Source organism: Leopardus geoffroyi, chromosome E1 (genome assembly GCF_018350155.1).
Source record: "Leopardus geoffroyi isolate Oge1 chromosome E1, O.geoffroyi_Oge1_pat1.0, whole genome shotgun sequence".
Lineage (NCBI taxonomy): Eukaryota > Metazoa > Chordata > Mammalia > Carnivora > Felidae > Leopardus > Leopardus geoffroyi.
This window is the reverse complement of record NC_059330.1, coordinates 2,552,065-2,578,172: the sequence shown is the minus strand read 5'-3', so window position 1 is coordinate 2,578,172 and position 26,108 is coordinate 2,552,065. Positions and strand designations below refer to the sequence as shown.

At 57.4% G+C, this 26,108-nt stretch overlaps 1 protein-coding gene and 1 long non-coding RNA gene across 4 annotated transcripts in view; one reads left to right on the top strand and one right to left on the bottom strand.

Moving 5' to 3' along the window:
- Nucleotides 1-17,987, bottom strand: part of CHD3 (chromodomain helicase DNA binding protein 3) — a 25,565-nt gene extending 7,578 nt beyond the window's left edge. The window contains 25 exon segments of the mRNA XM_045487354.1: nt 355-532; nt 1,014-1,180; nt 1,484-1,715; nt 1,912-2,035; nt 2,205-2,326; nt 2,948-3,079; nt 3,315-3,456; nt 3,584-3,757; nt 3,912-4,033; nt 4,264-4,401; nt 4,750-4,950; nt 5,090-5,281; nt 5,695-5,794; nt 6,176-6,307; nt 7,232-7,443; nt 7,946-8,149; nt 8,345-8,578; nt 8,889-9,082; nt 9,247-9,397; nt 9,570-9,700; nt 9,918-10,201; nt 11,905-12,029; nt 12,223-12,393; nt 12,916-13,028; nt 17,691-17,987. Of these exon segments, the coding sequence (XP_045343310.1) occupies nt 355-532; nt 1,014-1,180; nt 1,484-1,715; nt 1,912-2,035; nt 2,205-2,326; nt 2,948-3,079; nt 3,315-3,456; nt 3,584-3,757; nt 3,912-4,033; nt 4,264-4,401; nt 4,750-4,950; nt 5,090-5,281; nt 5,695-5,794; nt 6,176-6,307; nt 7,232-7,443; nt 7,946-8,149; nt 8,345-8,578; nt 8,889-9,082; nt 9,247-9,397; nt 9,570-9,700; nt 9,918-10,201; nt 11,905-12,029; nt 12,223-12,393; nt 12,916-13,028; nt 17,691-17,970 (4,255 nt within the window). The 5' untranslated portion in view covers nt 17,971-17,987.
- LOC123602990 overlaps nt 17,472-26,108 on the top strand; it is a 25,247-nt gene continuing 16,610 nt past the window's right edge. For all 3 annotated transcript variants that reach the window (XR_006714666.1, XR_006714667.1, XR_006714668.1), the window contains exons 1-2: nt 17,472-17,594; nt 19,506-19,602. This is a non-coding gene — a long non-coding RNA (uncharacterized LOC123602990). The remainder of the gene's footprint in view (nt 17,595-19,505; nt 19,603-26,108) is intronic.

Below are 26,108 nucleotides of genomic sequence, written 5' to 3'. Positions count from 1 at the left end.
CTTTCTGCCTGAAGGCCTCCCCTTCTCCGGCCCCGGGCCCCCTGGTGACGCCAGGTGCCTGCCGCAGTCTGACTCGGGGGCCACGTCCCGAACAGCGTGGTGTCCGCTCGCCGCTCGCCTCATCCCTGCTCACCTCCGACTCCCGCAGGTCCTGCACTAGGCGAGGACCCCGGGGGCCCACGTGGGGCCTCTGCAGCCACCAGCTGGCTGAGGCCGCCCATGAGCCGCCTGGCCTCCTGGCAGGTCCCGCGGACCCTTCCCAGCCTCTTGCCCCTCCACGGCCCTCTAAATGCACCCCGGCCTCCAGACTCCTCCTCGGCCCTCTCCAGCTCCTCCGTCGGGGGCGGTCCTCACCTTGGTCCTCCTGAGCGGCGTCGTTGTAGTTGACCTGCTTGCGAACCCGCTTGCCCTTGCCGAGATTCCGGGCCAGGTCTTCCTGCTGTTGCTCGTAGTGATGCCTCAGCAGCTTCTCCCAGTAGTCGGGGTCCACGTTCTCCTCCTGCTTGATGATCTCTCGTTCGATCTCCTCAATCTGAAGGGCAGCAGAGCGAATGCTGGCAGCCTCCCTCTTCGCCCGCCCGGTGCTTGCACCGTGACAAAGCCCCTGCTCCCCTGCCGCCCGGTTTCCTGGACTCTGCGTGAATTTCCCGGGCATCGCACACCTTCCTTCCTTCTTACCAGCGACGTGCTTCTCCTCTGCTCCCACCTGCCTGTCTCCTAAACCTCTCCTCCAGCGCCCTCTGCGTCCCTCTCGCTCTCACCCAGAGCCACCGCGGCACCGCCTTCTGTGTTTATCGGTACTTTCTTCGCCTAAGTCTTCCGCAAAGTCTGCTCTCGCCCGTTAGGGAAACAACCTGTCTGAGGTCCACTACTGCCCTTTGCTGGGTGCAACGGGAAGAGAGCACATAAATGACAGGAGCGGAAGGGGAGCCTCCTACTTCGAGGTCCAAGAAGGGACCCTACCCTTCAGAGGTGGCCCGGGCTACACAGCGTTGTGACCCCAAGCTTCTCACCTTGTCCTCCTCCCGCACCACGTACTGCGCCACCTTGAAGGAGCTCAGATACTCGTTCATGTTCTGCACGTCGGTGTCCTCTGTCGCATCCTGGTTCCGGTCCAACAGCCGCGCGATGGCCTCATTGTCGTAGTGAATCACGCTGCTGTCCTCCTCCTTGTTCTCCCCTGGTGGAGACCGGGAACGAGAGGGGACCCTGAGTTCCAACCAGAACCTCGGGCAGAACTTTAGCAAAGGGTCACTGAGAAGCCCTCCCATCTGCTTCCTTTTCCCAGGAGCTCAAAGGGGAGAAGACCCTTTCCCCGGGAGTCTAGAGATTTGTGGTTGTTTTCAACCCTCCGTGTAAGAAGAGAGTGCCAATCTTCCTCCCCAGGCTGCACAGGGGAGCGTTTCTGGAAGGGTTTCAGAAGACAAGTGCTCCCGTGAGGGCAAGGGGCTGCTTTCCAGAAACCACAGGAAAAGGCTCTCACCCTCGTTCTCATCCTTGAACAGCTCCTCGGTGCCGAACTTGAGGATGTCGTCCAGCTCCTGCTTGGACATGGAGCCCGCCTTGGAGCCCAGCCCAGGCCGCACCACCAGGTGGGTGAGCATCATCTTCCTCTTGGCCACCTGTGTGATGCGCTCCTCCACGGACGCTCGAGTCACAAACCGGTAAATCATCACTTTGTTGGCCTGGCCGATCCGGTGAGCACGGCTGAAGGCCTGCAGGGGCAAGGAGACAGTGGGGATGAACGGGGGTCGGGGGGTGGCAGGGCCTGCGCCGCAGCTCCCGTGCCTGGGAACGGAGGCTCATCTATTCCCGAGAGCTTCCTTTCTGACCCCAGGACACAACACTCTCTGTCCAGAGCCCACATTTCCTTGCTAACTGGGGCAGAGGCTCCAGGAGGCCAGTTCCCACCTGGATGTCGTTATGAGGGTTCCAGTCGGAATCGAAGATGATGACAGTGTCGGCAGTGGCCAGATTGATGCCCAGGCCCCCGGCCCGGGTGGACAGTAGGAAGCAGAACTGCTGGGCGCCAGAGCTGGGGGCAGAGAAAGAGGTTAGGCACCTGCTAACTAGACACTCCTTGACCGCAGACAACCGCACCCCCAGCTCGGAAGCGGGGTGGTAAATAAATGCCCGCTATGCCGGGAACCTAGGCACAGGAGGCATGGGCCTTGCCCGCAAAGTGGGGCCTAGGCCTCTCCCGCTCACCATTGAACCGATCGATGGCCTCCTGCCTCAGGGCCCCAGTGATGCCGCCGTCGATGCGCTCATACTTGTAGCCTTCGTAGTCTAAGAAGTCCTCTAGCAGGTCTAACATCTTGGTCATCTATGCCAAGAGAAGAGCACGGAGTCTGGAATGACGGAGCAGCAGGATGGGCCCCGTCTTTACCCCAACCACGATCCCTCCACTTTCCACCAGCCCCGTCCCGTGCTCCACTGGTGCTGCCTCCCCGCCCAGTCCCTCTTCATGTTCTTCAAGCCCCACGTTCTGGTCATACTTGCTGGGCTCAGGATTGTGTCTCCTGAGGCAGAGATTCTCCTCTGAGACCCACCAAAAGGTTTCGGGGAAACCTACGAATGCCCAGAAAATCTGTACGTAACCGTCTGTCCGTGCAGATTTCCAGAGAGCGGACCTATCGCTTTCATCGGATTTGTAAGAGCTCTGGGCTCTCCTGTCCTGCTCCTGGGTAAGAAACAGTTCCAGTCCCAGGAACGACCCTGAGCAGACAGATGACCCACCCACCCTCCCCCTTTCCCCATTTGGCTTAAAAGAAGCCGGCCAGCAACTTTCCACAACCTTAGTTAAGAACAGGGATCAGAGGCCAAGATGAATGCAGCCAGACCAGACGCCCTCCAGGGTGTGATCTCCTAGCCTCTCGTACCGTGGTGGCCACAGGACCGAGGTAAGGGACCGGCCCGAGGTCAACACAGCTACAGACCGGCTCACCTGCGAGAAGATGAGCACTCGGTGTCCTTGCTCCTTCAGCTTTCGCAGCATCTTCTGCAGCAGCATAAGCTTCCCAGATGCCTTAATAAGTGCCCCACCCTCATAAGCCCCACTGGGCAGTTTGGGGGACTCCTGCAAAGGGAGAAGGGAGGGGAAGATCAGGAAACCCGTTCCCATGTTCTGACTGTGCCCAGAATGCCCAGAGCCCAAATCCAGCGTCCACGCCTTGCACATTCCCACTCCTCCCAGAAACTCCGTGCCACGCCCCCCGCCCCGCCTCCACTCCCCCCCCCCCCCCCCCCCCCCCCCCCCCGCCGCCCCGTTTTCAGAGAGCTAGCGCGCCATCAGCCCCCAGTGCGTGCGTCACCATAGCAGCCACAGGAAAGAGGTAGGGATGGTTGCAGCACTTCTTAAGGTCCATCATGATGTTGAGCAGCGACACCTGGTTCCCACCACCTCGTGAATTCAAGGCCTCAAAGTTCCGAGTCAGGATGTACTTGTAGTATTTCCTAAAGACCAGGGCGCGGAAGACACACAACAAAGGAGGCAGTGATGAGGGCGCCCTGGGTCCCCACGTCCTGGAAAGCTGCCACCAAACCCCAGCCCCGGGTCCAGGTCACCCGGCTCTCAACTCACTTCTGCATGGGGCTCAGCTCCACCCGAACAATGAGCTCTGTCTTGGCTGGCATGTTCTTAAAGACATCGGCCTTGAGCCTCCGCAGCATGTGCGGCCCAAGCAAATCATGCAGTTTCTTAATCTGGTCTTCTTTGGATATGTCAGCAAACTCCTCCAAGAAGCCTTCCAGATTGCTAGCAGCCAGAAGAAGATAAGGAACTGAAAAGCCCATCAGGTTCTTTGCCCCTGACCTCAGGCACCATTCTTCACTCAGATGAATCCTCTGCCCACTCAGGTTCCCCGTCCCTCCACTTCTCATCTCTGCAGACCACCTGCTGAGTCACTTACTTAAACCTCTCGGGGGTGAGGAAGTTAAGCAGATGGAAAAGCTCCTCCAGATTATTCTGCAATGGAGTCCCTGTCAGCAGCAACTTATGATCTATCTTGTAGCCATTGAGGACCCTGAAAAACTAGAAAGTGGGGCAAGGAAAGGCGGGAGAACGGGCCCGTTAGTGGCAAGTGGTTGGACCACGGTATCCACTTTTCCGGTTCCCTTTAGGATGAGAGGCCCCGAATCCCTAGTCTGTCCCTCTCTCCCCACCGGAGGTCCCCAGGCATCTTGCCTTCCGGACCACAGAAAGTCCAGAACTTTCCTTTTTAGAAGTAGAGCCAAACTCTGAGCTCTGGGTATCTCGCTCACCTTGGACTGGTTATTCTTGAGCCGATGGGCTTCATCCACCACAAGGCAGGCCCAGCGGATGGAACCGAGTGCTGCCTGATCAATGGTGATCAGCTCGTACGATGTCAGGAGCACGTGGAACTTCACCTGGGCCTCCCTCTGCCAACACAGCCATTGTCCGTTCGGCTGCCACCCGACACCCAGGCGCCTAGACCTCCAGCCCTGTTCTTTACCAGACACCCCATCCTGGCCGTGGTTGCCAAAGAGGAGCCAGACAGCCTGTCCTCCAACTTTGACTCCACGCAGGGATTACTGAACGTGGCCCCCGAACCACCAACACGTGGCCAGTGAGGACAGAATGGACGCCCTACGTCTCCAGGACAGGAGAGCAGAAGCGTGAGAGTAGGTGGAGGAAAGGAGAGAGAGCGCCGAGAAACTAAAATTGGGGTTGGGGCAGAGAAATAACAGAGCTGAGGGTCTTAGAGAAGACAAGGTCGAGGGGCCCACCTTCATCTTAAAAGCTTTCTTGCCACCTTTGATGGCGTTGTCTTCGAAGGAAAACTCGTTCTCCCGAATGATGGCCCGGCTGTCCTTGTCCCCCGTGTAGGTCACCACGTAGAACTTGGGTGCCCACATCTGGAACTCCCGCTCCCAGTTAATGATGGTGGAGAGTGGGGCGCTCACCAAGAAGGGACCCTTCGTGTGGCCCTGGGGGTCGAGGGTAGGGGGGACCATTAGTCCGGATGTGACCCCAGTCCTCTGGCTGCCACGCTCCTCCCTGCCATCCTCTGCCCTCGAGGGCCCTCCGCTCCCCGCTCTTCCCCTCGGGGGCCCCAGCATCCAGCACCTCCTTATAGAGCGAGTAGAGGAAGACAATGGTCTGTATGGTCTTGCCCAGCCCCATCTCATCAGCCAGGATGGTGTCGGTGCCCTGAGCCCACGAGAAGCGTAGCCAGTTCAAGCCCTCCAGCTGATACATGTGCAGCGTGCCTCCCGTGGCCGTGATAAACCGCGGCTGAGTCTCGTATTTCACCGTGGGCTGTGGAGGCAAGGAGTCCGGACACTCAAGGGGACGGTCGGGGCCCCTCGGGTCCTTGGTCTCCTCCGCCCTCGCCCTGGCACCGACGTGGAGGTGGACGACGACTCCCTCCACTAGGCCTGAGCCTGTGAACGTTCTAGTCTCCAGGACCTCCCCCTCGTTCCTGAAAGCCAGCCCCGGCAGCACGACAGAGGTGGCTGGCGGCGGGAGAGCCCTGCGTGCTGCTGCTTCCAGCGGCTTCCTCGCAAACTGCCAGAATTCCCAGCCACTCCCGGGACAAGGCTGGACACCGCAGGGAGGGGCTACCGCTCAGAGAGCTCGCAGAAAACTGGGCAGTCCTGTCCACAGCCCCTGGGAAACTGTCCATCAGCGTGGTTCTAGAAACGGGAGACGGGCCAAGTGGGAGGACTCACGTCATTCGTAGGAGAGCTGGGAGGCCCGTCGCCCTGCAGCTCCTTCTTCTTCTTCTTGTACTTGCGGGGCTGGGCCGGGTCCTCCCCCATAATTAGTTCTCTGGGGACAGAGCGGGTCTGAGCGAGGCCTGCTCCTCGAGTGTTCGCCCTCTTCTGAACCCCTCCAGACCTACATCCCGCTTCCCCTCAACCCGACTTCCTCACGTTTCCTTTCCCCCAGGCTCCTCACCATCACCCCTTAGATTTCACCTCCGGAGCCGACCCTCCCCCGGCCCCAGCACCCTCTTCCCCATCACTCAGGATCTTCCCTCTGTTCCTCAGGCCGCCTCTTTACCGGCCCCACCCCCGACAACCCCGCGCGGACTCCCCTGCCCTCACGCCAGGTGGGGCGCCTGTCCCTACTGTACCTCCGCCCAGCCTGAGGGTTAGCGTTCACGCCCCGGCCTCAGACTCCCTCTAGCCCACGACCTGCCTCCCTCACCGGTGTCGCCAGTAGCTCTGCTTGTGCTCCTCGTATTCAGGGATGTTCATTTCATCTTCCTCCCACGTGGACTGGTCGTACGGCAGGTCTCTCCATTTCACCAGGTAGTGGTAATTCCCCTTTTTATCCACACTGTGGGGCAGAAGGCCAAAAGGGGGAGCAGGAGGAGAAAAAGAACACGGACCAAATAGACAGAAATCGTTAACAAACGCGGTCAGCAGCAAACACGTAGCACCTGTTACCTAATCCTCAACGGCGGGACACTGCAGAGGAACTCAGGATGGCCGAAGACCGCCCTAACTTTTTCCGGATGGCTTCTTAACGATCGACTATCAGGGCCGTCTGGGTGGCTTGGTCGGTTAAATGCCTGACACTTGGTCGCGGCTCGGGTCATGATCTCGTGGTTCGTGAGTTCAGACCCCACGCTGGGCTCTGCTGACACAGCGCGGAGCCTGCTTGGGATTCTCTCTGTCCCTCTCTTTCTCTCTCTCTCTCTGCCCCTCCCCATTCATGATCGCTTTCAAAATAAAGACTTCAAAAAAAATTTAAAAACTATCAGAAAACATCCCTGGGCTTCTATATCGTTTGTTCGTCTCATCAGTATCGACTGAACGCCTATGAGGGGTGAGGCACCGTTCCGGGCAGGGGTGATCCAGCAGTGAACAAAACAGACAAGTGACCCTGTTCTCACGGAGCTCACATTCTGCCGCGGAAGGCAGCAACGAAATGGGTAAACACCTAGAATAACGCCGGGCGGTAACAAGTCCCGGCAAGAAAGGACTGCTACTACAAACAGTGGCCTGGCTAAACCACGTTTTCCACGTTTGCTTTCATGCCCCGACACCCAGACTCGCGTGTCATCAGATTAGAGGCGACGACAGAAGAGTCGCGCCCGCCCGGACTCTCCTCCTGGTCTGTCCCATTGAGGACACAGGCCCAAAGGGAGTCATCCAGCGGGAGCAGGCGTTTGGTTCCCGGACAAATACGAACGCGGGGCCACGGCCGCCACCACGAGCGGCCCAGCCCGGCAGGCCTGCCCACGGGCCACAGGCTCACCTGTGGTTGATGATGCGGTGGACGGTCATCCACTCCGGCTTGATACCAAAGCGATAGTACTTTTCCTCCATCTCCGCGTAGTGTGGGTCCTTCACCTTGCGCTTCTCGCTCTTTCCGTCGTCCTCGCCAGAGCCATAGTCCAGTGGCGGGGGCTCGTCCATGTCGTTCTTCCGCTGGTAGTTCCGGTACATCACCAAGTGGAAGATTTCCAACTGATGGGACGCAGAGGACGGGGGAGAGATGGTCCCGGCATCCGAAGAGGACAAAGCGGGGTGGGGGGGTCAGGGAAGGGCCCCGGCGGGGGAGCGGCCCGGGGAAGGGGCTGCGAAAGAGGGGGCGAGACACGCGGAAAGCCAAAGCGGGAGAACGGACAGTGCGCGAGGCAGAACAGGCAGGGCCTGGCGAGGGCCTAACGAGCAAAAGGACGCAGGGAAGAGGTCAGCAAGATCGAGGGTGCTGGTAACACGTGCTTACAGACACAGAAGGAGAGTGAGCTAAGGAAGGCTAGGTTTTCTCGAAGGAGGAAAGCTAAGGGAGGCCGACGTGGACAGGATTGGAGAGCCAGAGAACCACACGTGGAGACAACGGCAGGAGGAGGGCCAGAGGCCTAGCGTGAGGGCGAGCGAGGGGAGTGGGACCGAGGCGCCCGAGGGGCGAGCGAGTGACAGCAGCGGCCAAGGGGGTGACAGGAGGGGGAGAGGAGGGGCCGCGTACCTGAAGCTCCTTGGCCCAGGAGCAGTGCCAGTAGGACAGTCCCACCCACTTGACAAAGAACTCTCGCTCGGATCGGCCTTGAAGGGGGCGGGGGGGTGGGGCATCCGGGTTCCCATCCGCCTGTTGGGGCGCCGGCACTGACACGGGTGGCTCCCCCCACCGCCAATGCAGGATCTTCTGCACGCGGCCCTTCAGCACGGGGCACTTGGGGGGAGATGCGCGAGGAGGAGACACAGAGGCAAACACAGCCCACCGTTAGAGCAGGAGAACGGGGTCCCACAGGGGAGTCAAAGGGCAGGGGAGGGGAGGGGCGGGGAGAGGAGAGCGCTGGATGTCTGGATCCCAGAGGGGGGAGAGGAGTCAGGCCGCCAGTAGACGCTGTGGGGCGGGCGCACTCACTGTGCATCGGGGACACAGCCATTCACCGTTGGGGATGTCAGGCAGGGGCGGGTTCAGACAGTGGATGTGGTAGGAAGAAATGCAGGCGTCACAGCACAGGAGCTCGCCGCCATCCTTGCACACGCGACAGTACTCCATGTGGTCGTCCTCCTCCTCCTTCTCCCCTTCCTCCTCTCCCTCCTCCTCGTACTCCTCCTCCTCCTCCTTGGCCTCCCACTGGACCCCCTCCTTCTCCTGGGAGGCCAGGGACAGACAGAGACAGGTGGAAGGAAGGAAGGACGTGAGCGGCGAGACCGGAAGCCAGAGGCCAAGACGGGCCACCTGAACCCTAGAGGCGCAGAGGAGGTGGGTGCGAACGAAGGGGCGGGACACCTCAGTTTCCGAGGCCGTGGATTCGGGTGGCGGAGGCGGAGGGGGCGAGGAACCAGGATCCCGGGACCTCACACATCTGGCACCGAACAACCCAAGCGTGGCGGGGGGGGGGGGGGGGGGGGGGGGAAGGAGATGGGTGGGGCTGGGGTCCCCGAGGGCACCGCGTACTCACGCAGTGGGGGCAGCTCCATTTGCCCTCAGGAGCCCGGTCAAGCTCAGGATCAAGGCAGACGAGGTGGTAGGCACGAGGGCAGGTGTCGCACAGAATGATTTCCCCGCCCTGCTGGCACACCTCACAGTAATCCTGGTGGTCCGTCTCGTAGCCGTCAACCTCGTCCTCCCCGGCCACTGCGGGACAGCCCAGGACTGCTGCGCACACCAGGGGAGGCACGGGGCACGGAGAGAGAAGGAGAGAGGGAGGACGGGGAGAGAGAAGGGTTGAATAAAGGAGACAGCGTGGAAAAATGAAGATCACGGACGAACGGCAGGAAGGCAGGCTGTCAAAACCACACACAGCGAGCACCCCTCACCCTTCTTCTTCTTCCTCCCTGGCCGGCCTCTCTTTAGCTTCTTGGTGCGGACAGGGCCATCAGGCCGGCCCGAGGCGCTGTGGACGCTGCCGCTGTCCAGGTCTGACTCCTCAGCCTCGGGTTCAGGGCCCTCGTCGCTCTGAAAGACATACTGCCCATAGCCCCGTGGTGGTCAGGGAGGCCGGCTTCACGCCGCTGCCCGCCCCAGGCCTCTGGCTCCTGTTCCGGCTTCCCTCGTGGACCCCTGCGTCCGGACCCCCAGCCCTGGACACACACACCCCCCCCTCCTCCCCAGTGCTCAGCGGACTTCAGGGGCCGCTCACCGAGCCTCCCTTCTTCCGCTTGCCACCCAGCAGCCCTAGTTTGATTTTGAGTGGCGCCATCTTTTTTCCCCGAAGCTTCTTGCGTCCGTCGGGCACTCGGGGGCTCTTACTCCGCCTTTTATGGCCTGGACCTGAACGAGGAGTGGGGTGAGGGAGAAAGAGCAGAGGTCACGACACCGTGGAATAACGGAGGTCACGGGGGCCTCTGGTCTCCCTGCAGCCTCTTCCTGGAAAGCGTCTCTGCGGTGACAGTCAGGGCCAAGGAGACAAGACAATCGTATGCTCTAATCCGAGGCTGCGCAGTCGGGACAGCGGGGTGACCGCTGTTCTGAGCGAAGAGTTCCTCACCTTTGCCCTCTTTGGTTTTGGCTCTTCGGATGGGTGGGGGCTGGGTATCAGCAGAAGGAGGTGCTGGAAGGGTGGGGGGTCCGGAAGGTGCTACGGGGGCGGTCGATGAGACGGCAGCTGACACCTGCTCAGCCACAGCTGCGGCCGCCGCCGCCGCGGCCGCCGCCACGGCAGCTGCCGACCCCTTGAAGGGGTTGTTGGCACTGAACTCTCTCCACTTGGCCCCAAGGATGGTCATCATCTTAGACATTGGGATCTTAGGATTCTTCTTCGCAATCAGGGGCCTGGAAACATAGAAGCAGAAGACTCGGAACCTTCCCAGATGGTCCGGGAACACTGCCATTTCCCCTCAGCAACCAAGTCTGCGAACGAGCTAGAGTTCCTGGGTGGCGAAAATACGGCCTGTTAGGAATGAGGTCACTTTAAGTTTTTTGTTTTTCTTTTTACATTTACTTATTTTTGAGAGACAGAGTGAAACGGAGCACAAGCGGAGGAGAGAAGGAGACACAGAATCCGAAGCAGGCTCCAGGCTCTGAGCAAGTGTCCGGTACAGAGCCTGATGCGGGACTCGAACCCACGAACCGTGAGATCATGACCTGAGCCGAAGTCTGACACTTAACCACCCGACTGAGCCACCCAGGTGCCCCAGGAATGAGGTCGCTTTAAAAGTAAATAAATAAGAAGCTTAAAAGAAAAAAATAATAAACAAAAAAATATAAAAAAAAGAGAAAAAGAAAACAAATGCGCAGAAAATAACAAAGGATGAAACAAAAAAAGATGTCAGTAAAGACACTTAGACTGTCTGACAGTTCATAAAACACCTTCTCATGCATCACGCCTTTCATACTCAAGATAATACTGCATTGCACGTAGGGGCACCTGGGTGGCTCAGTCGGTTAAGTGTCTGACCTCGGCTCAGGTCATGATCTCACAACTTGTGAGTTCGAGCCCTGCCTTAGGCTCTGTGCGGACAGCTCAGAGCCTGGAGCCTGATTCTGGGTCTCCCTCTCTCTCGGCCCTTCCCCAGCTCACACTCTCTCTCAAAAGCAAATAAACGTTAAGAAAAAACTATTTTTTAATGAATACTGCACGTTGCCAAGATCCTCTGCGTTTTTCTAGTAAGCTCCAGGGGCCCCGATGAATGGGTGCCAGCAGGTGGAGCCCAAAGGGTGGCAGGCAGAGCTCTGTGGTGGGGTGTTAAAGTCTCATGAGGACACAGGTGACCTCGGTGATCACAAAAGCACTGTCCTAAGCAGTGAGGCAGGGGAGACACAGTACCGAGGACAGCTACCCAGTATGGCACACTCCCCGGAGGGGGCCCGGGGCCGGCGGGGGCGGGGAAGACCCTGAGAGTGCCCTGGGCTTTCTTGACCCCAGCAACTCCCCGCAAGACCCCCTATGAGGGACACGGTGTGACGGTGCTGATTTTCCAGACTCAGAAACTGAACATTAAAGACGAAACCGGGCCCCAGACGGAGCCAGGACCTGTACCCGCAGAGGACTCCACTATTTAAAGCGCCTGCTCCCCGGAAGGCCTGTCCGCTCTGGCCTGTTCTACTTGGGGAGTCACTGAAGCTCAGCTTCCCCAGCCAGCGATGCGTTCTCCATGCTCACGGGGTCCTGAGGAAGGGCCGGGGGCCTGGATAACCAGGCAATCGGGCCACACTGATATTCTCTCTGAGCCTCAGTCTAGAGAGAAGTGACTCGGGAAAACTGGGTCTGTCGGCCCTCCCTGTGCTCTGTCGCTAGCGAGTTTTCTCACCTAGCGCAGGAATGACCCCCGCCCCACCCCATGCAGGGGTCCTGCCTGCGGTCCCTGGGTCTGTAGGAGTCTGGGACATCTCTGGAGTTCTGTGCGCAGTTTTGTGTGTCTGCGCTGTGCATTTCTCTGGGGAGCAATTTCTTAGCCTTTATCTGACTCTAGAGGGGTTCAGGGCCTCCCTAAGTGAACGCGTCTGGTCACCAGGACTCGCCAGCCCTCCCGCACCTCATGAACTGGCTGAAGGCTTTGTAGTTGGTGAGCGTGTGGTAATCCTCCTCGGAGAACACGTGCTCCACATCCTCCAGGCCCCAGGTCAGCAGCAGAGTCGCTGACGACTTCTGTTCTACCTGCTGGGAGACACGAAGCTTCTGGGAGGCAGGTGCTTCCCCAGCCCCCACGCTGGCCCCCCTCCCCCGCCCCCACCGTCCCACCGACCCACCGGCTCTCCAGCCCATCCCCGTACAGCCTCTCCACTGCGCACCCCTCCTTGCGGCCCTCCCTCGCTCCCCGGGCCTGTCCCCCTCGCTCCCGAATCCCACTCACCTTTTGCCCCCCGTCGCCCTCCCCCTTTTTCCGCCGCTTTGTCTTCTTCTCCTTTTTTTCTCTGTGCTTCCGTCTCCGTTTCCGACCTGGTCCGGTTCCATATTCACTGCCTCCGCTCTCTGACTTCTCCCGGTACTCATCTCGCTCAGAGCCAAATTCCTCCTCACTGTCCTAAGGGAGGGGAAGTAAAAATAACATTTCTCCAGTCCCACCACGTGCCAGGAACTGTTCTTAGCACACAACGTGCACCGTCTCTCTTTTCGTCTTCCCGACAGATCCCTGGAGATAGTAACTCATCTATTTTTATCCACTTTTTTTTTTTTTTTGGCAGATGAGGAAACTGAGGCACGGACAACTAAACAAGCCGCCAGGAAGACACAGAACTAACTACCAGGCTCCCGTTGGCCTCCGCAGCCTCTGCTCTCAACTGCTACTCCCTGCTGCTAAGGCAAGTCCCGGGGGCAGCTGGGCTCTTACTGGGTTGTAGGGAGTGAGGCTAGTCAGCCCCCCCACCCCCAGCGCCCCCTGCCCCCGCCATCCACGAGCTCCAGGCCAGCAAGAGCGCGGAGGGGCGTCAGACCTCCCTGAGTTCAGGATCCCCCCACCCTCCGTAACGGGGACCAGAGGGAACGCGGGTCTCCGAGAACAGGTCTGCCGAGCCTCGCTGTGGAGACGGGAGTCCTCGACACTTACGAGCTTCTTGCGTTTTCGGGGCTTCCCTGGCTTGTTCTCCTTCTGCTTCTTGGGTCCTCGTTTTCTCTTCTTCACGCCCAAGGCCGAAGGCAGCAGCCGAAGGTCGTCCTTATCTTTGGAGCGGAGAGCACCAAAAACCCTGAGCCTCCGGTCTCAGCGGCCCCTAGACCTCACCCTCCCTCACCTCTTCTGTTCCCAACTCTCCAGGAACTCGGCCATGAACTCCTCCAAACCTTGCCTCCCTTCGCTGCCTGCGCACAGAGAGTGCTTCGAGTACTCTGGGGCGCTTGGGTTCTGAATGGGAGGTCAGGGGTCAGGAGGGAAGAGCAGCCAAACCACTCCCTCCTCTCCCCTCCTACTAACAAGGGAGCAGGCTCTAGGCCATGGGCTCTGACTGTGGCAGGTCCTTTCAGACGCCGCCAGGGCCCCTCCTGCGTTCCCCCTCGCTCAGCCAGCTGGCATCCTGCCCAGGAACCGGGGAAGCCATGCCCAGCTGCTGGCCTGGCCTGACCCCAGCACTTGGAGTGGGGAGACACAAGCTGGCAGCTCCCTAAGCCAGATGCTGAGAGGGGAGAGCCAAAGGTGGACACCTGGGTTCTCACACTAACACCCCGGGGCCCTCACATCCTTTTTGCCACGAGGGAGGCCTCTATTTATGTTTCCGCAGACGATCGCCAAGCCTCCTGTCACCCCAACACAGCCTTGGAGGAAAAGCAGTCCTCGCCAGCCATGTTCACGTCTTGCCCACAGGACCGCAGTGTCTGGGCTCCTTCGTCACACCCTAACCCTACGAAAGTCTCCACAACTCCCTGAACATGCCTCCTCTTCCCAAGTAGCCTGGAACCCTCCCTCAGATCTATTTCCACACCCCTGCTCTCTTAGAGAACTCAGGGGCCCCACCCTTTGTCCCCTGGTCTCACCCGTAGTCTCCAAATTTAGTCCCATTCACACAGAAGCCGTGAGGGAGACCCAAACAAAGATACGAGACAAAGACACACCCTGCACGTGCGTCCTCCAAGGCACCAGCGCTCGAACATACTGGTGAGTGCAAATCCAGAGGACAGCCTGTACCTGCAAAGGGCTAGGTCCCTGGCTTTCTCCCCAGGCAGGGGCGGGAGGTGGTGGGGGGGGGCGGGTGCTTCCCTGATGCTCCCCCCCTCCTTCATGACCCCTGCCAGTCCGGGGAAGACACTGATGGCCTCCCTCCCCCCTCCAGCAAGCACCAGCCTAACCAGCCAGACCTGTCCCAGCTGGGCCGAGGCAGCCATGCAGGAGGAAAGCCTGGGCCTGGGCCTGGGCCTGGGCCTGGCCCAGCCCCTTGCTCTAGGACACACAATCCTTCGTGGCACAAGGGCCAAGGGGAAATTAGCCACAATTAACAGGGCTTCCACTGCCTCAGGATCCCAGCACCTCCTTCCTCAATGTCACTTGTCCTCAAAACATCCCGTGTCCCCCTGGTGCAGGGAGGCATTCTAGGACGGGGCTGGGGGCGGGGGGGGGGGGGGGGGGGGGGGGGGAGCCCGCAAAGGGCCCCGGGGGGCCGTGAAGTCAGCTTGCGGGCTGGAGTAGGAAGTCACCGAGCCGCCCTGCCCCGTGGCCAGCTCGCCCTAACCCCCCCCCCAGACGTGGGTTAATGTGAACATGGAAACGGGAGGCCGCCGGGGCGGTGGCGAGGGCAGGCCAACTGGCTCCGCATCAGGGAAGAGGCCCCGGGCCGCCACCCGCCCCGCCAGGGATGGGGGCACCTGCCCCGGGACCTCGCCGCCAGTTCACCGCACTCCCCGCCCCGGCAGGAGGCTCCCGGACTCGGGGTGGGGGGGGGGGCGGGGAGGACGGCGGCGGCGGGGAGAGGCGGGGAGCAACGGCGAGGAAAGGAAAGGGAGGGCAATAAAGCAAATCCAAGTCCCAACCTCGGTCTCAGCAGCCACTCAATGCTGGCCCGGCGCCCAGACTCTCCCACACCCCGGCTCCGAGCCCGGAGCGGGCGGGGGCGGAGGGCGGCGCGCGGCGGGGGCGGGGCCAGGCGCGCCAGGGAGGCGGGAGGGGGGAGGCGGGAGGAGCCAGGCCCCGGGCCGCGCCTCCCGCCCGCCCCGCTCCCCTCCTAATCTCGCCATCAATCTCTCACACATATATTTATTTTTTCTCAAATTCCCCTCCCTCCCCCACAACGCACCACCATAATAGGTCTGTTGCACATGCGTACTGCACGCAGGGGGTGGGTTTGTATTTTCAGACCTTTTGCAAAGAAACTACCAGAATTTTCCGCACCACCCACAATCATTCCCCACCCCCACCCCCACGGAATCACATCTATATATTATGTTATATTATTTCTCGAGACTTGCCAGAAGGGGGAGGGAGAAGAAATGAGTTTTTGGGCTTCCTGCTCCCTTCCCCACCAACACGAGCGCTATTATTTTAGACGTTTAACAATGTAAGGAGCTGAGAGGGGGGAAGGGATCAAACTGGTCTTGGGTAAGAATGTAAAACAAAATGGTGAGAATCAAAGCAGAATGAAAAACAATAGACCTCGGATACGTCCAAAGTCATATTCTGGAGAAGGCTGAGGGGGGGCGGCCCGCACAAATTTCCTTCGAGGAGGCTTATTTTGCCCACACTTCAGGCAGACAGAAATAACGAGCGAACTAAAAATATTTTCCCCAAAGTTTTGCCTCAGAAAGTCATCTGGGGGGTGCATCTGGGTCACTCCTTTGACTCGGAGGGCTGGGAGGAGGAGGGTAAGACAGCCCTGGGAGAGCGGGGAGGTGGGTTTTCACTGCAAATACAAATTAAAAAAAAAATTTTTTTTGACGTTTCTCCTCGGCTATTCGGAGAGCAGGGGGGAAAGGGGGAGGGAGAACTGACACAAAGACCCACCTCGACCTCAGATTCTTTCATGCTCCTCTCTCTCCCGTACCCAAATCCGGGATCAAAGACACCCAAATGCCACATTCCAAGTTCGCAGTACAAATAGGTGAGAGCCGCCAGTGCCCTAACACAACCTGACATCCTTCCTTTCCCTCTTCTTAGCTCGTCTGCTGTGTCCCAGGCGCCCCCCTCCCCATGATTCTTTATTCCTTTCCCCTCTTGCAAATCCCTGGGTTCTCTGGGATAACTTTCTAAAAACTTTTCCCTTTTTCAGACAAGCCTGGGGTGGGGGAGGGTCCTGTTTCCATCAGACACGCAGTCTCCTGCCCCCCCCCCCCCCCCCCCCCCCGCCAAGAAGGCACCCCGCACTCCCTCAAAGCTGGTCTCAACTCAAGGGGAACATTTGCTACATAAACCACACAGATCAATATGACAGTTTTACAAAGAGCGTGATGTGAGACGTCTTGAAGTTTGGTGCATTTGTGCTTCATGTCACCCAGGGGCCTGGGGGTGTGGATGTCCCCTTTCATCCCCAAGCAGAAAATGTGAACACCCTGAGGATGCTCCCCTATCCACAAGAAGATTAAAAATCAGTCCACTAGGAGGGTGGTCTGAGTGGGGCCACTGCTGTCTCCCCCCCCCCCCCCTCCATGCGACGCGGCGGTCTGTCCCTTCCACCACCGGTGGAAATGCCCAGAGCGAGCCGGGGGACTTATCCCGGGGGAGGGGTGCTGAGTGACGGTCAAGCTGCAGAACAGCTGGGTGGGCAGTTCACGCCCCCCAGCGTGATCAAGGTGCGGGTGGTTTCCGCGAGAGAGTGAGTGACAGTGAATGGCAGCCACGTGAGAGTCACAGCTGGGCAGCTCGGCCACCCCAGACTGCCGGGGTCACGCTGGGCACCCCCCCCCACCCCCCGCACTTGACACAAAAGAGCCCGGAGCAGACTGGAGATAGAGGGGGTGGAGTTGGGGGCATCTGGTTTCTCAAGCACTCTCCCCTCGCTCCCCAATCTTAAAGGAGTGCTCTCCCTATGGCGAGCTGGGGGGGGGGGGGGGGGGAGAGGCGGTAGGCTCAGGTCTGACTCCAGGAAGTGGTCTGCCTGGAGTGTGGCCACCACCTGCCCCTGGTCGCCAGCCGCCCACAAACATTCACACGACCCCTCCCCCACGTGCCACCGCACGCCCCGGAGTTGGCGGGCGCTGAGGTCCCCGCAGGTGGGGGTCCGACGGACACCGACCCCCCCCCAATCCCCGTCTCCCCAACTCCTGGGGGGGGTGGCACCACGGTCCGCTCCACACGCGGAGAGCCCCCGTTACCTCAGTGCCACCCCACTCCGGCCGGAGCTCGGGGGGCGCCCGCGCGGCCGCCCCTCCCCCACGCGCCCCTCCTCCACGCCGCCGTCCGGCCGCCAGGGTCTCCGCGGTCCCTCGCTCGGCCAGGGAGGGGGCCCTGGCTTCGCCGCGGCCGTTTCCTGCCTACCCCCTCCCCGCCGAGGGTAAAAAAAAAAAAAATCTCCTCCTCCTCCTCCCCCGAAAGCCGCGACCGAGTGGCCCGGTCCGCGCGCGCAGCTCGCGCCCAGCGCTCTCCAGCCGGGGCGGCGGCGGAGACGGCGGCGGCGGCGGCGGCGGCGGCGGCGGCGGCGGGCGGCGGCGGCGGCGGCGGGGGAGGGGTGCGGCGGGGGAGGGGAAGAGGCCTGGCCCCGCGGCCGCCCGCCGCCGCCGCCGCCGCCCTGGCCCGCCCGGCCCGCCCGGCCCGCCGCGGGGCCACGGGCCCGACACGGCGCCCCGGATTCGCCTCGGCTCGGCCGCGCGGTGGGTGCCTCGCCCCCGCCCGGCCTCGCGCGCCCGCGGCTCCCGCTCGGGCTGGGGGGCGGGTGGGGGGAGGCGGGAGTCGGGGCGGCCGCTTACCTGGCGGCGGGGGCGGCGGCGGCGGCGGGGGCAGCGGCGGCGGCGGCGGCGGCGGCGGCGGCGGGAAGAGGTGGCAGCCGGGGGGGCTGTGGCGGTCGCGGCCCCGGTCGTGGCCCGGCCCGCGCCCGAGCACTCCCTCGTCGTCGTCCTCCTCGTAGTCCTCGTCGGCCGCCTCCACCTCCTCCTCCTCCTCGTCGCCCTCTTCTTCCTCCTCTTCTTCCTCCTCCGACACCACCATCTCCTCCTCCTCCTCCTCCTCGTCCCTCAGAGGGGAAGCCATCCTGTGGCTCTGGCCCCCCCACCACCCCCCCACCCACCGCCCGCCCGCCTCCCCCACCGCTACCACCACCACCTCCTCCTCCTCCTCCTCCTCCTCCTCCTCCTCCTCCTCGGCGGCGGCGTCCTCCTCCTCCTCCCCACCGCCTCCCCCAGCCCCCCAAACCCCCGGGCCACCCCCCTCCAGACCCCCCCCTCGGGGCCGCCGGCTCACGAGGGGGGCCGAACCACCCCCAAAAATTGTCTTGGAAAAAATTGAGAGACTTTCCCCCCCCTCCCCTTCCTCCCAAGAGAACAAGAAAGGGGGATTCAAAAAATATATATATATATATAAAAGTTTTCGACTTCTCTCGGCCCCCCTCTCCGTTGCTTTAAATATATTTAAATTCTGAGGGGGGCGCTCAGAAATATTTCTCAGAGCTGAGGCACTAAGATGGCCGCCTTGAAATTATTTTTAAAACAACCCCCCCCCCAGCACCGCCACCCCCTCCATGAAGAAAGGGAGAGGGGGGAAAAATCCCCTTTTAAAACAAAATGGCTGGCTTAATATTTCATTTTTCGCCCCCCCATTCTCCTCCCTGTTACACCCCCATCTCCAAGCCCTTACCCAGAAACCCACAAATTTCTCCCTTTTTTCATAACTGATTAGTGCACAGATTAATAGAGATATTTTCCTTGTGTACTGTGTGTGTGAGTGTGTGTGTGCGTGCGCGCGCGCGCGCGTGTGTGTGTGTGTGTGTGTGTGTGCGCGTTGGGGGGGGCATGAAGGATTTCTGCATAAAACAAAAATGGCTGCTCTTTCTAACTCCCCCCACTATAAAAAATATTCGAGGGGGGGCATTAATCAGTACTCATGCTCAGTCTGACATCAGCATAAATTGTTAAAGGTTAACTAGTTAGATACTAGTCCAACTAGATTTAAATATTTTTCTTTTCTTTACTAGTCTCTTCCTCCCCACCTCCCTTCTCTTAAAGAAAAGCTTTTTTTTTTTTTTTTCTGAATACTTCAGAAGGGAGTGGTTTGATGTGAAGGGTTTTTTTTTTTTTTTTTTTTCCCCTTCAGGCATTGAAAAGGAAAAGATGAAATATATGTTTATATATAACTGTGTTTCTACATACCTCACTGAAGTCAAAACGCATTTAATTGTGTACGTATCTTTCAAGTGAGGAGCGGTACTGGATTTTTTCCCCCTTTCTTTTAAAAAAAGTGATAGAAATCCCAGTGACTTTGGGGGGGGGGGAGAGATATGAATAGATCCGATGATTGAGTTTTTTTTTTTTTTTTTTTTTTTTTCAAAGGAGTCCATGTTTGATTCTCCCCTTTGCCCAGCCTTTTCGGTGATTTATAATTGTTGTAAATTTTATCTTCACTCTTTGCTGCTTTGCCTTCCCCTCCCCCTCCCCCAACTGCTTGACTCTTAAAATTCATCTGACTTGGGAAATTAATTTAGGGGTTGGTAGAACAGATTTTTAGCATAAGGGGGGAAAGAGTCAAGTCTGAGAATTGTGAAATTGTTTTCTCTTTTTCTCGCGTTGCAGTGTACCTCCCTTCCTCCGTGATCTCCGACACTGGTAAAGTGGAAGGAACTCAGGTACCCTGCCACAGAAAAGTACTGGGACTGGGCAAGAGAAAAAGGTAGGGGTTACCCTCACGTCTCCCTCTGACTCGGTTGGCCCAGGATTTCCCACTGTACCCCAGTGGCTTCGGGGGATCAGGTGGGAGCCTGAAAAGGAGTCCCCCAAAGTAGCCTGCCTCATCCAGAGACTGGATCACAGAAGTCCTGGGACTTGCCCGTTGAGCCGTGCTCGCGGAAGGAGGCACAGTGGTTCCGTTCTACCCTTTTTTTGTTTGTTTCTTCTGGTCACCTTTCCGAACTCCACCTCCCTCCCGTTCTTTCTATCGCACTCTGCCCCTTCCTTGAGGCCCACCCCATGCCCCTGGCACGGAGGGATAGTTTCTCTCCTGGGTTATTTCTCTCCCCCTGGAGCCACCCAGCAGCCCCCCACAGTGTTCAGGAGCACCTCACGAGGGAGGGGTAGGTAGGCAGCAAGGGGGACAGGATTCAGGACAGGGAATACCCTGCCAGTTTTTGCTTGGGAGGCTGAAACGTTCTTTATTGACATACACCCCCTCCCCGGACACACACACGAATGCACTAGACTGAGCATTGATTTCCAGCCTTCTCTGAACCCGGCCTTTGGAATTCTCTCGTCTCCGCTCTTGTATCATCCCCGCGCCCGGGTCTGACTACGGTCCCTCTTCTGTTCCATTTTGTTCCATCCCTTCCCTCGGTGTCTTTGTGTGAGTCCACGTGGGTGTCCCCCTCTTTCTGTGTGTGGGCCTCTCTGTGTGTGTCTGTGTTTTCTCTCCAAGACTGATTCTCTCGTCCCTTTGGCCGCTCAGGCTGTTCTACCTCGAAGTGACTTTCCAGCCCTGTCTTGTTTCTGTTTACTTCTCTCTTCCCCGCGTGTGCCTGCCTCCCTCCTCTTTCTGGTGTGTGTGTGTGTGTGTGTGTGTGTGTGTGCGCGCGCGCGCATGTGTGTGTGTGTGAAGAGTGTCCCCACGTGTATGTGGACAGCCCTGCACATCATGTGCGCCACAGTCCCCCAGCCTCGGTGCCCTCTCCCCCTGCGCCGAGCGCCTCTGCCTGCCCTCCTGTGCCCATGAGCTGCAGGTGTGGATCTCTGGCCACACGTCCGTCACCCTCTCGTGTGCTTTGCAGACAGATCTGTTCATTCACTCCGTTCTCCCTCTCGTCCGTCCGTGTCCCCTCTGCCTGCCCGCCTCCCCTGTTCTCTCTCCCCTCCTGCCGACCTCTCCATTTCCCCTCTGCTCTCCTTGCTTCCGCCTGCCCCTCTACCTGCCCGCTCCTGTTCTGGTGTCTGCCTGCCCGCCTGTCTGCTCCTCCCCGACTGGCTGGCAGCCTCTTCCTCTCTCTGGTTGTCTGTCTGCTTCTCTGGCTGTTTGCCCACCCCCCCCCCTCTCTCTCTCTCTCTCTAGCCATCTGTCTCCCCGCCTGCCTGTCTCTGTCACTTTTTTAGCCCTCGTCTCTTGGTTTGTCTACCTTCCAGGCCCTGCCGTGGCTCCCTATCTCGGTTTGCCTCTTATCTCCTACTTGTTCCCGTCTTATTTATGCCTGTTAAGTTCATGATTTTTCCTTGCCGCCCTTTATGTCTGTCTGCTTGCCTGTCTACCCCGCTCGCCTGCTGCCATCCCACTGGTTAATGCTTGTATCTTTTCAGTCTGACTGCACGTCGGCCTCCTCCCCCTTGGCTTCCTCAATACCAGCAGTATCAGCATCCCGTCAATGGCGGTGGTCGCTCTTCCCCGCACCTGGCAGTGACCCCCAGGCCCCAAAGCCTTACCTGCCTTCTCGCCATACCCCACCCCCTCCACCCCTACCGTTTCTCACTTCTCGCCCTCGTGCCGGCCATCCCTTTCCCTTCTTGTATTTCTGGTCCCTCAGAGAGTCTGCCTGCCTTTTGGCCCGGCTGTCTGCCTGCCTGCCTCTTGCTGTCCACATCTCCGCTCACTTTCTCTTTTCTCGTCTTCTCTCGTCACTCAACTTTTTAAATTTTTATTGAGTTTTAAGGTGTATTTATTTCTTTTGAGAGAGTTAAGTGAGCAGGGGAGGAGCGGAGACAGAGGGAGAGAGAGAATCCCAAGCGGGCTCCGCGCTGTCAGCGCAGAGCCCGACGCGGGGCTCGAACCCACGGACGGGGAGATCATGACCGGAGCTGAAATCGGGAGTCGGGGACTTAACCACCTGAGCCACCCGGGCGCCCCCACTTTTGAGTAGATGGTACACACGTGCGCGCACACACACGTACAGAATTTTTCGAGGGCTAGAAGTACCCTGTGGAGAGGAAGCCTCCCTCCTGTCCCTCTCCCCCGGGCCCTGCTCCTCTCCCTGAGGCCGGCTTCACTACTCTTCATTTCTTGGACGTTGTTCCAGAGACGGGGCTACACGTCTACAAGCCTCCTCGCTTTGGGCCGCGCTCCTTCCTCCTCCTCTCCCAGTCCTTCTGGATGCTTCTTTCTGTCAGTCTGTCCATAGGCCTTCCTGCCTCACCTGGCTTGCCACCTCTTGTCCCTTATCTTTTTGAGTCTGCTCTCGGGCACCTGTCTTTTTGATCGGTCGCTAGAAGCGCGCTTTTCCTGCCAGTGCGGCACGCTCTGGAAGGGCCCGCTCCCCCCCAAGGGCCCCTCGTCTGCACGCCAGGCTATCTGGGAGAGGGCACAGCTCCCCGGCCCTTCGTCACCGACCGTGGATTAAGCGAGAAAAAAAACGGGGAAGCGCCCACAGGTGCACGCACGGGTCCGGTTAGTCAGCACAGGCTCCTGTGCATGGGGGCCTGCTCTGCCTTCCCCCCAAGTCTTTACAGGCATGTGACTCTAGATCCTTCTAGGCCCAGCAGCACCCTCAGGCTGTTGACTTCGGCCCGTCCAAGGAGTCTGTCTTCCTCTAGTCTAAGAAATTGCTTCTCACAAAAACTTTTCTCCCTCTTCTTCCTTCCTTGGGCTCCTCTCCTCCGTCACCTCCGAGATGGTGATGCTAACTCCTGGGAAGGGGTGGGGGGGGAGGTGGGGGGAAACAAAGGCACAGGCTCCATCCAGGCCCCTTCGGAAAGACCGTGGTGAAACTTTTACTGAGAATGCACTATTCTTCCCTGTCTGCTTCTTCACTGCCTGGACTCCTGATTTTAACTCTTTCGGCCTCCGTGTCCACGTCTCTCCCCTCTTCCCCTCCCTCCATCTCTCACCTCTCTTTTCTCGGTTCTGTCTTTCCTCCTAAGTGTCTGTCTTGGGCTGCCTTCTAGCCTCCTTCTGATTGGCCACCTTCCCTCTCTTCCGTCTGATTGGCCTGCGTCCCTCCATCACCCCATCTGTCTGCTGGGTTCTCCCTGTCTGCCTGCAGTAATGTATGTGACCACACTTTCTCAGGCACAGAGCCCGGGGTGGCATGGAACGCCGTTTCCCACGTCGTTCTCCCGCTTTCCTTATTGTTTTCTTCCTTTCTTGCTCGGCCTTCTCCCTCTCTTTCTACGCCTGCCGGCCTGCCTGGTGCTCCCTCCCGCCTCTCTGTCACTCATTCTCCTTTCTGTCCTTGCCAGCCTGTCTGTCTGCCATCGTCTGTCTACACCACTCTCGTGTCTCTGCTGCGTTTTCAGGCTCCTCTCTTTCTCTTATCTGTCTGTTCTGTCCGTCCGTACCTGTCTGTTCTGTCTGTCTGTACCTGTCTGTTCTGTCTGTCTGTAGGCTCTGTGCCTGTATGTCTCACTGTCTCTGGGCTGCTAGTCGCTTTCAAAGTGGACACCACTTCCCTGCCTTTTTCTATCTTTCTGTGCTTCAAAAAATAAAAACCAAATACAAAGTTAAGGTGCCATATGACTAACTAATTGGCAGAGGAGAAGCGTCCCTGTTTTTAATGAGAAGACCATTGAGGTGAGAAAAAGGACCTTCGGCACGCAGCCTGTCCAATGCAAACCAGAATTGGAGGGCCCCCTCCCCGAGAAAGAACTAGAAGAAAATTGTAAGGGACTCCTAAGCCGTAAGAAGATTATTTCTTTAAAGCCAAAGCAAGAAACTTACCCAATGCAAGTGTTTCTAGTTTTGTTTTTTGTTTTCTGTTTTTCTTTTTTTGGTTCATAGAAAGTTATCAGCCCTTCCCCCAGAAAAACAGTATACAGCTGACCCTTGAGCAACGTGGGTTTGAACTGTGCGGGTCCACTTATATGTACATTTTTTTAATTATTTTTTTTAATATTTATTTTTGAGAGAGAGAGACAGACAGACAGAGGGCAAGTGGGGGAGGGTCAGAAAGAGGGAGACAGAGACTCCGAAGCGGGCTCCAGGGTCTGCGCTGTGAGCACAGAGCTGGATGCGGGCTTAAATCCACGAACTGTGAGATCGTGACCTGAGCGGAAGTCGGACGCTTAACTGACTGAGCCACCCAGGCGCCCCTGGATTTTTTCAATAAGTATATCGAAGATATTTTGGAGATGTGGGATCATTTGAGAAAACTTGGGGATGCACTGCATGGCCTAGAAACATCGACAAAATTAAGCAAAGGGCATTAGATGAATGCACAAAATACACGTAGCTACTAGTGTATTTTATCATCTCCTACCTTAAAATATTACACAAATCTCTTTTTGAAAGTTCAAACTTACGCACAAAAAAACTTGGAGACCATATGTCACGTTTTCATTTTTGACGCCCAGTATTAGTCCTGCGCATTGATGGCGTGCGGTGCCCTGTCGGACGGTATTGACACAGGGACTGACAGATGATTCATCTTGTAAACGGGCGACGTAAACTTACGGTACTGATCAAGGCAGTACGCGACTGTAAACGTATTTTCCTTATGATTTTCTTAATACCATTTTATTTTCTCACCGCCTTATAGTAAGAACACAGTATATAACACACAGACAAAACATGGCTAATCAGCCATTAATGGTAGCAGCAAGGCTTCTGGTCAACCGTGGGCTATTGGTAGTTATCTTACGGGGAGGCAAAAGTTGTACGCGGATTTCCTACGGCACGAAGGGTCAGCGCCCCTGACCTTCATGCTCCAGGATCAGCTGGTGTATGCAAAATACCACATATGTTTTCACAGTGTTACGAACACCCTGAGATCTGTGGACCCCAGGTTACAACTCTGACGTAGGGAACCAGTGACAGTGATTGGTAGAGCACAGACGTGCGCTCGTGGTACAGGCAGGTCAAAGGACTGAAAAAGCACTTTGCCATCTGTGATTTCCCACTCAAGGAAGTGTTAAAGAGGGTCCTAATTGTCTTTTGAAATATATAGATTGGTGATAATAATGGAAGTCATGGAAGTACTGAGGATATCCTAGACTTAATCATGGAATTTTAGAGAGAAGATCATCTAAACCAGTGGCTTCCAAATGGCTAAGTAAGGTTGCCACCTGCCCTTTGCGGAGAAGATCTGTCCTTTGTTTTGAGATTATACATTTTTTTTTAAGTTTATTTATTTATTTTGGGAGAGACAGAGCACGACTGGGGGAGGGACAGAGAGGGAGGCGGGGAGAGAATCCCAAGTAGGCTCCACACCATCAGCAGGGAACCCAATACGGGGCTGGATCCCACAAACTGTGAGATCACGACCTGAGCTGAAACTAAGAGTCGGATACTCAATTGACTGAACCACCCAGGTGCCCTGAGATAATACATTTCATGTATATATATATATAATTTTATATACATTTTATATATATAATATACTATATAATATACTATTAATACATATACTAACATATGTATTAATAGGTTACATATATGCATGCTTATGTATTTAATTATAAATTTGTTAAAAATGTCCTTTCTAATGGAAGGAGGTCCATAATAGACTTTATGAAGGCAGAGAAAGGGAATGACTTTTCATACTTCTGTACAACTGGAGAATTTTTCAACATGCACTTGTTTTATAATCCAAAACATTTTAAATATCTGTCTTAAATAATGGTGATGGGCATATATTTGTTGTTGTCATTGATGTGTTTAGGACGATAAAAAGTCCCCAACTCCATGTTGATCACTAACTTTTTTGTTTTCTTTTTACATTTTTTCTGGTTCTTGAAATCCAAAAGTCTGGGATCTATAGCTTTAAAATTTTTTTTTAACATTTATTTATTTTTGGAGAGAGAGCGCACGCGCAAGTTGGGGAGGGGCGGAGAGAGAAGGAGACACAGAATCCAAAGCAGGCTCCAGGCCCCGAGCTGTCAGTGCAGAGCCCGATGTGGGGCTCAAACCCACGAACCACGGGATGGTGACCTGAGCCGAAGCTGATGCTCAGCCCACTGAGCCACCCAGGCGCCCCTGGGACCTACAGCTTTAATCTAACCTCTTGATTTGGCAAAGAAAGAAACTTCAGTTCTTAATGTATCCTGTTCATGATGTGCCCTACTTGCCGACCACCTACACTGTTAGATGCGTGCTATTTTCCTTCAAGCCAGTTCACTTTTAAGTTAAACAGATGTCCTTTAAATTTTTTCTATTATTTATTTATTTATTTATTTACTTTTTAGTAATCTCTGTACCCAACGTGGGGCTCCCAACTCGCAACTCCGAGATCACAAGTCATGTGCTTTTCCAACCCAGCCAGCCAGGCGCCC